This window comes from Pomacea canaliculata, linkage group LG4, assembly GCF_003073045.1.
Source record: "Pomacea canaliculata isolate SZHN2017 linkage group LG4, ASM307304v1, whole genome shotgun sequence".
NCBI lineage: Eukaryota > Metazoa > Mollusca > Gastropoda > Architaenioglossa > Ampullariidae > Pomacea > Pomacea canaliculata.
Genome location: NC_037593.1, coordinates 9,426,459 through 9,437,378, shown reverse-complemented (window position 1 = coordinate 9,437,378; position 10,920 = coordinate 9,426,459). Strand labels below are relative to the sequence as shown.

The 10,920-nt window shown below is 39.6% G+C and overlaps 1 protein-coding gene across 1 annotated transcript; it reads left to right on the top strand.

Moving 5' to 3' along the window:
- The first annotated feature begins 1,085 nt into the window (after positions 1–1,085).
- LOC112562766 (blastula protease 10-like) lies at positions 1,086–9,752 on the top strand. The gene is made up of 12 exons (XM_025236240.1): positions 1,086–1,539; positions 2,281–2,341; positions 4,003–4,105; positions 4,832–4,941; positions 5,491–5,611; positions 5,917–5,983; positions 6,426–6,629; positions 6,944–7,076; positions 7,359–7,523; positions 7,830–7,946; positions 8,278–8,409; positions 8,957–9,752. Exons 1-10 carry the CDS (start codon positions 1,495–1,497, stop codon positions 7,889–7,891), a joined length of 1,071 nt encoding a protein of 356 aa, XP_025092025.1. The 5' UTR covers positions 1,086–1,494; the 3' UTR covers positions 7,892–7,946; positions 8,278–8,409; positions 8,957–9,752.
- Positions 9,753–10,920: the final 1,168 nt, after the last annotated feature.

Here is a 10,920-nt window from a genome sequence, read left to right as displayed (position 1 = left end):
TTTCGGTCCTTAAGATTTCCTGGCTATTTCATATCCTTCAAAACATCCTGATGTCATGTCCCTTTCCTCTTTCTTTTACGCACGAGGACCGTTCTGGTCCATATTTTGCTTAAAGTTTCGTACAAGTCTATGAAAACTTTCCACAGAACTTGTATTACAGTGTCTTCATTGGCCATCGAATCCTTTAATAAAACAACACCTGTTCTATGAGCAATACTCCTGACAACAATCCGCATGCTGCTAGTCCACCTTCTAAAGATTTCTTTAGCTTTTTTGGTCTATTGAATAGTCCACCTGCTCGTCTTCCTCTGTAAATTTCCTCAACTCTCAGTCCTTACAGTTTGTTCACCTCGCGTCTTCTATGTTTGTCCTTTATGACTTGTCTGCACGGTTGTTTATCTTTCTGTCCGCCATATGCTGTCCAAATCTCTTTCTTGTCTCAAGTGCTAAGAACATGTTCCCTTCGTGACCGTGATCATGCGCTATATAAATCACTCGTTGTTGTTGTTATTATTATTATTTTCTTTTTTTCAAGCTCTGCCCCAAACCTCATAAATATATCCGTGTTGAGATTTCTTTCATACATCATCTGTTAACTCTTTTCTAAGTTCCTCTCACCCTCCTCCTCTCAACACCTCACAAACGTTGCCTCCCCTTACCGCCTCACAAATTTCTTTTTTTCGTTCACGCTTTGCCTCACGTTCCTCTCCTCTATCTCGCATTAATACACCCTTTCCACATTGTTCCCGATGGCATAAACATCTTCCTTTTTTCCTGTGTATCTCATTACCTCACAAACACCCGTACATAATTTCACAAACTCATTTCGATTTTAGTGGAAAAAAACCTTGGTTGAGGCAGAATATGAAACCATCTGTGTCTACAGTGTAAATAACATTTCATTAGTTCTCGTCGAAGCATTATGGCCCTCTCTGCAGCATTTTATTTGGTAACGAGGGTTCTCTCAGTGTTGTCGGCTGTTCTTTGTTCTGCTCGTTCTCTGAGACACGCGCTTCAAGAGCGCGATCAATGAGAGATAGTTTGCCTTCCCGTCTGTCACAGCTTCGCGGGAATAATTAATTATGCGTGGACGCAGGAGCAGAGCTGCAAATTCAAAGAATTACACGTAACTAGAGTGTTAGGCGGTGACACACACTTCAGCTGTTGCCGAATCCGTGTGGCAGGCTTTCAAATGCGACCATTGGTTTATTGTCTACTTGGATGCAGGACGCGCACGTAGCTTCACCAAGAAAGTAGAGATTGCCAAGTTGATTAACACAAACTTTTGCCAGAAATTTTCAACAAAAGACCGTTCGTCGAAGAAGAAAGAAAGAAAACTCGAAAATAGCGGGAGCTGTTTGAGTACATGGTTGTTATGTGTCAGAACACACCGGCTAGAAGGACCGAGTCCTGCGCGCTCTGAAATCGAAAAGAGAGAAAGGAAGAAAAATCTGTTTTAGTTTTATTCACTGGAAAGTGAGATCGCAGTACATCATGACCATGCGCTGTGTTATCGTTCTCTGTCTATTGGGAGCCCAGGTAATCCACTTTATTAAATATTTCACTTTATTAACAAATTTATTATGCCGTTTTATTTTCTCTTCTACTTTTGATTACCGGCCAGGTTAGTCCGTGTGAATTAAGGCAGACATACAGTTTATCCAGGTCGGCTTTTGAGCTACCTGCAGTTTCTTTCAGGTCTCCTAATCCTTCCAAATGATGTTGTTATATTCGTCTCATATCGTCATGCCATCTCATAGTTCTTAATGCGACACATTTTGGGAAAGGATATATGACACAATGTACTACTGTGTAATAGGATTTTATAAAGTGCGCGTCTCTGGAGAATTCTGGGGTTCAGGCTCGATTGGACTAGATGGCTCAAGGCACAGTGAATCACATTCACCACCCCTACCTTCACTAATTATTCATAGAAACTTTTACAAAAATGCTAATTACTAGGGATGACAGACAGACAGAGTGTGCAGAGAGTGAATGAAAAAGGGAACAGAAAAAAATCACAAGAGGAGTAATACACTCAACCATGAAAATGATTCTGCTTTTTCTTTCTGTACAATATGGTCTTTACATTGATTTTGCTACGTACATTCCTCTGAAAATCGTTGGTTTGACGAGCTTCTGACAAACTACCTGCATCCTACCCTGACGAAGCTGAACGCAGCAACCATTCTCGTGCTAAGTTCTCGAAGGCACCATGAATACAGTCAAAACCCTAGAGTGAAAACTATAATGTTCATTCTTTGTCTTGCTTATTTTCAGCTCATAACGCATGTGGTGACTTCATCTATTGACGAAATCATCGCCAGTTCAGCAGAGACAGGTTTGTTAAAGATTTTCACTTTTAAATTGACATGAAACTTTTTCAACGATAATCTGTTTTTTCTGTATAATAGATTATATTATATAAAACTAATGGCATGTAAAAAATGGTATTATGTATATATGCTGTAAAAGAAAAAGAATATGATAATTTTCTGGCTTAATCTAGAATTTAAGCACTCAGTGAGCTCTCCTGTATCGTCGGTCTTTTAAGCCTGGAACGATTCGGTGTTGGGACGATATGGACATATGTGGGACAATTTGACTCGGGCTGTATGGGATATTGTCTTGGGCCGAAATGACCGGTGACTGACACAGGGTGTGACACAGACTGTATTCCTTCCGCCTACAGAACCGTGTAATCTCCATAAATGGGTAACGGCCATCTACATCCTTTTTCAACCTTGGATCGACTTAGTCTCCATTTTACAACTTGGAATAAACGGTGATCGGGCCAGGAATTCCTAGACGCCCACGACTTCCCAACATATGAAGTGTTATCATAGGGAGACAGGCAGGAGATTGTCGTGGTCACATAAGGCCAAACTGATAACTACTTTGTCCACAGATGTATGGACATGCCCTTCCTTCGGTTTAGTATAATATCTGTCGCCTCGACGTATGAGCACCACTTTGCTTCGGCATAAAATAACGAATTTGAGCCAATTCGCTCCCATGTATCTTGCTTTCGATCTTCATGTCACACTTAGTTCTCCCCATTCATGAATTTATACATCAAGAATAAAGTGTGACAAACACAGAAATAGACTTTCTTGTCAAAGCTTTCCTGTTACAAATTAAAGTGTGACTAAGCCCAATTCACAGATGGTCATTATAGCTTTATCGTACATCGAAAAGTTTCTAAAATAGGGAGATACAAGCAGGATTTCTACTTTATAAAATATAAGGGATGTTTAGATGAACATTTAAAATTATTGGTGTGGTGTGAGTTTAGCGCACGCCTCTCGCCCTTAAATGTATTGTTGGACGTCTTATCGGTGTTTATAACTAAATTACAAAGATACCTAGGACCTACCCTAGGGTACATGTTCAGACACCAAACGATAAATTTGTTTACTTCTTTTGACACCAGGTAAATTTTCTTTGCGTGGAGTTCTCCTACGTAAATCACGCACGTTTCTACGAGATGAAAGTTCTTGATCCATGTTTTTTTTACCTAATCAGTCTTATACCAGTGTGCAGGCCCGTTCTTAGCCCCCGCGGGCCGAGGCAAAGAATGTGCGGGCCCTCACGCCACGAATGTGATACGGCTGACTACAATATGCCTAGTTACCATATCAATCAAAAGCGCGGGGCCCTTGAATAGGCAGATGCCTCGTCCGCCTGCCCCTAAGCACGGCCCTGCCAGTGTGCTCATTGTAATAAGTCACACACACACACAGACCGCATGTTCACGACAAATTACAAACGCACAAAACCCTGACGACCCCCTGATGAAGGTGAAGAAAAGTGGAGGCTGTTGATCTTCAGTTGTAGCTCCATAGATGGAGAGTGACAGTAGTTGATGTTGGTCAGCGGTCGGATGTATTTTAAAAAATGTTTTCTTCTTCTTCGTATGATATGATGATTGATGATGATGATGATGATGATGATGATGATGATGATGATGATGATGATGATGATGATGATGATGTCTTGCAGCAAATGAATTCACTTTCTTCCAGCCAACAAACGAAACTTTGTCAGTAAAAGTCGAGCTCGATATGCTCTTTACGGCACAGCAATGGAAGAAAATCCAGCTATTGTAAGTTTTATATGTTATTACCATTATTTAAAGCACTAGTAGGTGTTCACTATAATAATCTTAATTTTTAGACAGAATTTTTATTGACACTGGTTATGAGATATATAAACAAGTCAATTTTACTATGTCCATGTATTCTCAGCTTTAAATTGTCACCATCGCTTTGTCGCACGATCGTGTGAATACTCTGAAGCTACAACACATAGTTGGGTAAAAAGTATGTTGTTCAAACACACACTTACAACTCTACAATAAAAACTACATTTAAAATGTTAAAAATGTATTTATTTCGTTTTTGTGAAATAATTCTAAGTAAAAGCTCTTTGGCCAAGAAACAACTTTAAAAACAATTGTTTCCCCATATTGTCAACAAAATAAATATAACATGCTTTGCACTGTGCAATGAAGACTCAGTATTAAACTGTTACAGATCTTTGTGTTTTAATTTTTTTTCTTGTTGTAATCTATATCTGTGTGAATGGGCAACTGATGAGCAATCTCCACTCTGCATATCGGTCATCTGATTGTTTCCTATGGAATAGTGGACAAAGAGAGAGAATTCGTGGAGAAAAATAGGGCCTGAAGTTATATCCCCTTGATCAGTTATTTGCTCTCACAGGACTTCATATTTTAGGAACCCGTCACACTGCTTCGAAAGTTACAACTAAAAAAAGTCATTTTGATTGATTAAATCATTACTTAATTATTATGGCTTTACCCTTGCAGAAACAAGACTGGAAAAGGTGTAAATGGACGATACAAGAGAAAGGCCATTCGTTTAGACGAATACAGATGGAAAGAAGGTGTCATACTGTATAAAATCGCCAATGTTTTCAGTGAGTAATTCAGCCAAGTCCTTTGGCTGATATTGACTGCATGGAGAGGTCTTTAAATGACTTACATTTAATGATCTTGCTATTGCAGTAATTTGTTTTGCAGTAATATTCTATGAGAATGATATTAAAGTCACAATGATACTATCATAATAATGTTCTTATTAGAATAAAAGTCCTCAATGCTTTATTATCGGACAAATATGGAATAGCATTTATTCATGGTATACATTTATATAAAACGTATATATATATTTAGAAGTATATATATAAAGGTTTATGGTGGTTATATATAAAACTTTGCCAAACTTGATCAAATGTGCGTCCATATTTATCCTCTTAAGACAGGCATACAATAACATTGGTACATGTTTACAATTTGCTTTAGAGGAGGCAGGAGGACCAGAAACAATAATTAAACCCCCGACATCAGCTGTCTGTTGACAAATACTTTCTTCCACCACCTCGGATTTACTTACAATGACTACTTATGATCATTAGTGTGTGTAACTAGTGTCTGCCTAACGACTGCAAGTTGCAAACATGTTACAGCGGATCAAGAAAAGTCAGAAATCCGTAGCGCGCTGGAAGAGTGGCAGAAGTTCACGTGCGTGACTTTCAAGATGGCGTCTGAGTCTGACGTCAACTACGTTTCCTTTGACAACGGGGGCGGGTAACTCTTTTATCTCAAACTTTTTATTTCTGTCAGTTTTGATTAACATTCTATAGTCACCACCCACAGATAATCATCTTTACATCTTTGCACGTGTCAGAGGACAGCTAACAGCTTTATTATTTAATCTGTGTTCATTCGGTCTGATATCAGTTTGTAGATGCGATGATGATGATGATGATGATGATGATGATGACGACGACACCAATAATTATATGGATAATAGGTCCGCTGTGGTCCATTGGGAAACATTGATACCTGATCTAATCCTACTGTAAATAAGAGTAATTGTGCTACCTGTGCAGGTGTTACTCCTATGTGGGCATGATTGGTGGGAAGCAGCAACTGGGCTTAGCGAAGGGCTGCCGTGTTGTAAGTAGTACTCCAATATGTCTCCTTTAAAAAAAAAAGAAAAAAGGAAAACGTATTACTTCTAAAAATGGCAAAGAAATTTTAAAGGGAAAAATAAACTCTCAGCTCATTGGTTAAATATGTAACAAACTTTACAATCGTAGAATAAAAAATAACAATACTACATAGAACGCGTGCACATAAATAAATAACTAGGCACTTTCGCACTACTCACATTTTTTTAAGTCATGAAATGTGCTGAACAGGACTATTATTAAAGAAAAAAGGTAACTCTCAATGCTTTCAGAAAGTTAGAAAACTACCTGGCGATTTTCATTAAAGCTCAGATTTTATTTAAGGTTTTCCTACAGACTGGCTTCTTGCTTCTTCGCATGGTCTATTTTTTTCTGAACAATCTTTGAATCATGTGGCATCATCAAGAATTTGTTTCTCCGTCTGACAGAAAGGTGTGATCGTGCACGAGGTGGGTCACGCGGTGGGTTTTCAGCACGAGCAGACGAGGCCGGACCGCGATGACTACGTTGAAATCATCCAGTCAAACATCCCACCCAACCTCTACTACAACTTCCAGAAGTATGAGAAAGAAGCTGTGAACGTCTTTGATGTACCCTACGACTATGAGAGTATCATGCACTATGGACCAAAGGTAAACAATACAAATCCGATTCCACCTTTGTACATTATTACATTATACACAGGCGTCCACAAGTCCAGGAGGAAGTTTTTAGTCACTTTCTACCATGGAGCAAACTTTTTGAACTAATCTCTCACGTTCCTCGAATGATAACTTACTACAGATTAGTTAATTGCATAATTATTTTCTTTTAAGACTTTTTTTATCCGATTTATATTTGCTTTTTACTGTCTTTTTAGAAATGAACAGAAACCCGTTCTCCACAGTTGTAAAGTGTGTGCGCATTGTCACTGAGTAACGGTATTCGTTATTCTCTTGTTATCTAGGCCTTCTCCGTCACTGGAGGGGAAACCATACGAACAAGGGACCCCACATATCAGAGTGTAATTGGTAACAGGAATGGCCTGAGCTTCCTGGACATAAAACTGGCCAATCTTATGTACGGCTGTAGTAGGAAAGGTAAATTTTTCTCTTTTCCCTTCTTGGAACAAGGTTTTGTCAGGCAGTGAGAATGCTCTTCAATTACAATTGCTTCATTTACGCAGTTACTTCCTGAACGTGTGAGTGGTACCCAGTTGCTACACCTTTTATGCTGTTTAAAAGACTGCGTCTCAGCCATTATTATGTAATTACTTATTGTATTGCCTGTTATAGTTTGAATTTTTCTCGGATCCCATACTCTCTGTACTTGTCTGCATTTGGATCAATTAGTGATTGAGGCTGGACATGCTGGTATTTCAGCTAGCTGTGGAGACATCAGGTGCCCGGGTGAAGGATTCGTGGACAAAAACTGCAAGTGCATGTGTCGTGGGAGCCCAGTTCGGGAATGCTACGGTACCACTCTTGGAACGAAATCGGAAGTTTCAACAACAGCAGAAAAAAGCAGCACGACTCGATCCGAGACTGGTGTGTACTGGGATATATCTTGCTTATTGAGAAAGGAAGAGGTATGTAACGATGTCTGGGTGATGTCCGAAGAACTGGTGACCCTTACAGACTAGCACATGTACATGGTGACTGCCTTCCCTTACGGGCAGTTGCTCCGATTCCAAACTCAGATGTTGTTTGGTGGAGGAGGTGTGGCGCGGGATATCAACAGGTCAGAGACAATGATAAGCAAAGGGGAGGTGGCAGAAAAACGAGAGCGAGGTTAGAGTTTTCGCGTATTTTTTGTCTGATTGTCATATTAAGCGTATTTAATATTTTCTACAGGTGGATGTAGAGATTTTTATTCATCCTGCTCAAAGTGGGCAGAAAGAGGAGATTGCGCATAAGTACTACCCCTCCAAATGAAGTCATATTGCAAGGAATCGTGCAACCTGTGTAACAGTGAGAACAACAGCTTTTCCTTCTGATTCTTTCATTTCTTCCTCTCCTTTTTAACGTTTCATTAGCATTAACAACAACATTGTCCATACCATACAAAATATGATTTTACATGACCACGATACAAAAACCTTGGCAAACTTGGTCAAACATTTGTCTGTATTGGTTCAGTGAAGAACGGGCTTACGAAAAGGAAAGTAAAGACGCATGTGCGGTTCTAACAGTGTGTGTGTGTGTGAGAGAGAAGTTAGGGATAGGTCTCAGAAGCGTTGTACTGTGTACATGGATTAATTATGGTTACTAACGATCACACCTGACCATGCGGTGCTCACAGGTGAGGTGAATGAAAACTGCAAGGACATGAGCAAATACTGCGGCTACTGGCGCGACAAGGGATACTGCGAAAAGGAGTACATCACTTACATGCACAGCAACTGTGCCAAGACATGCCAAGTGTGTCAAGCTGGTGAGTGCCTAACCATGTCAATCGTGTCCTTTCGCTAAACTAATAGTGATAACGATAATGAGATGTATATAGCGTATTTCCCCACATGGAGGTGGCTCGATGCGCTTTACAAGATGCAAAGTGCAGTAGTTAGTGATGCCGTATGACAAAAGGGGCATCACAATCAGCCAAACATACATGCACAATAAACATTGTCAGGAACATGGGGGAAAAAGGGAAAGGTTAAGTCATGGTAAACCAATCACAGTATATACAAAATATATAGAAACTCTAAGCTGCTCTGCAAGTGCTTGACTACCTTAAGCATTTGGAGCAATATGTGATAGGGAGGCCAAGATGACTGTCATGGAAAGACTTATAACAGTGTTATTTTTTTGTAGCAGATAGGAAGGTAAGGACTATTACAAACCAAATAAATAAATAAAAGAAGAGAGGAAAGAAAGATATCAAAAAAGAAGGAAATTAAAACAATAAGACTAATGCCACTTAGGCAACAGCAACGATTCATTTTCTGCATGAGTTTGAGAGACTGCTGCTTCATTTGCAGATGATCCAAAGCGAGATGTCAGCAAAGGAGATAATGTGGGTACAGGTGCTGCACCGAATATCGTCCCTTGGCTCACGCATGTTGCGGCGTGTATTCTTCTGACAAGTGTGAAATACTGGACAGACTTCGCCTTCCTTTGCTGTCCTGCACATGGCTGATTTGCATCGTGGAAAGACCTTTCTTTCATTCTGTACCTGGCAACAACCTCAGAAACAAGGACATTATTGACGCCATCAGCACTGTGGGAGGACATCAACATGTAACAATCACTCTGTGCATTCCTGCCTTTTAGAAACACTTCTTTGCACTTTGCTTCTTATGAAGTCGTAAATACTTTTGAAAATATTTGCAAAAAGCAGACGTTTTTACTTACTTTCTCAGTTTTAAAGTGTGTTCAGTCGTGGACCCACCTTTACTAAAACTTCTTGTTATATCGCCTGGTCACATCGTTCTGTTGTCCAAGCCATCAGACGTTTGTTGGCGTTATTTTGAAAGACACAATTGTCTTGCAGACTATATTTATTATTTCACAGGCAGCTATATATATACTGTGGTTTTTAATACTTTTGAACTTAACTTCTAAGAGAGAGAACAGAGATTCAGACTTTATTGGCTGGTCATCGACCCATACAATTGGATTCGTGAGTTTCTCACACCAAGTGCGTGCGTGCGTGAGAGATTCTATCTTCGTTTGCTGTAATGCGCAATGTGCCGGCCTTGGTTCATCGGAGAAATGCGCAATACATGTAATTTGCTATTATTTATTACGTTCTTAAATAAAATATTCAACTACACAGTGGCGAGATTTATTGCTCAGTGACGAACATTTTCAACTGTTGCATCTAAATCATATATGGTTGATAACACAACTCACTCACAGGAAGAAGAGGGTGTGGTCCGTTGCGGACAACGTCTGTCCCTTAACACAGCACTCAATTTACTGACATCAGAATAGTACGGCTTCTGTGATTGGTCGACCAAAATAGGTTTAAACCAATCGCAAAACACAACGCAATGTGCTGCACACTGCTTTATCGGTGGCGAGGCAGTACATCATTTCTCTCTATCACCGGTAAAGCTGTGGTGAGGGCTCACAGGTTAAAAATACTGCTACAAATCACACGAGGATCTTTCTTCCCTCACATCAAAAATCCCTGCTAATTCACCAAAGTGTTACTTTCCTCAACGCATCAACAAATATACTGTCGGCTCCTTCATTATCTCTCTTGTCATACAGGGTTTTGGCCCTTTGACTACATTCTGAGAATAAACTTCTTCCCGTAGCAGCACGTCCTTGAGGAAAACGATCGATTTACCGGAACTTCGTCCGTTCTGCAAAATTATTCAAGAAGACAAAAGTATCACAACTTTTGCCGTTCCACTATTTAAGTCCGTGTCCTCACTTCACAACTGTTACTTTCCGTGGGAATGCAATTTTAATATACGGGAGTGATCTCCCTGAATTTGTACAGGCACACTAGAGATAATCCTCTAAACTAAGGAATCACCACAAACACATAAAAGGTAATCACGCACGTACGCATGCAATGGACATTTTCCCTCTCTATCACACATGTGCACACACAGACCCACTAAACTTTAAAACACATATTAGAGTGGTATGGATAAAGTGCTGCAAGTGTTTCTGACAATTTTCTAATATAAAAGAAGCCAAGCCTTCTTCTTGACACGAATTACCTTAGAATAAGTATTACAATACTGCTCAAACTTTTTTTGTCGTGGACGTACAAACTATGAAAACAGCATGCAAAAGAAAAAGAAAAAAGACTTTCAACCGATAAAAACGGCTCACGATTTCTGTGCTGATTTACACATTTTCAGTTTTTCGAAGAAGGTGTACTCTTTGTTGACCAAGTTTGACAGCATGTTTAGTGTTTACATCCCATTTAAGCAGGCAGTCAAAAAGAGTGCCTAAATTTTTTTTTTTTTACAGATTATCGTGT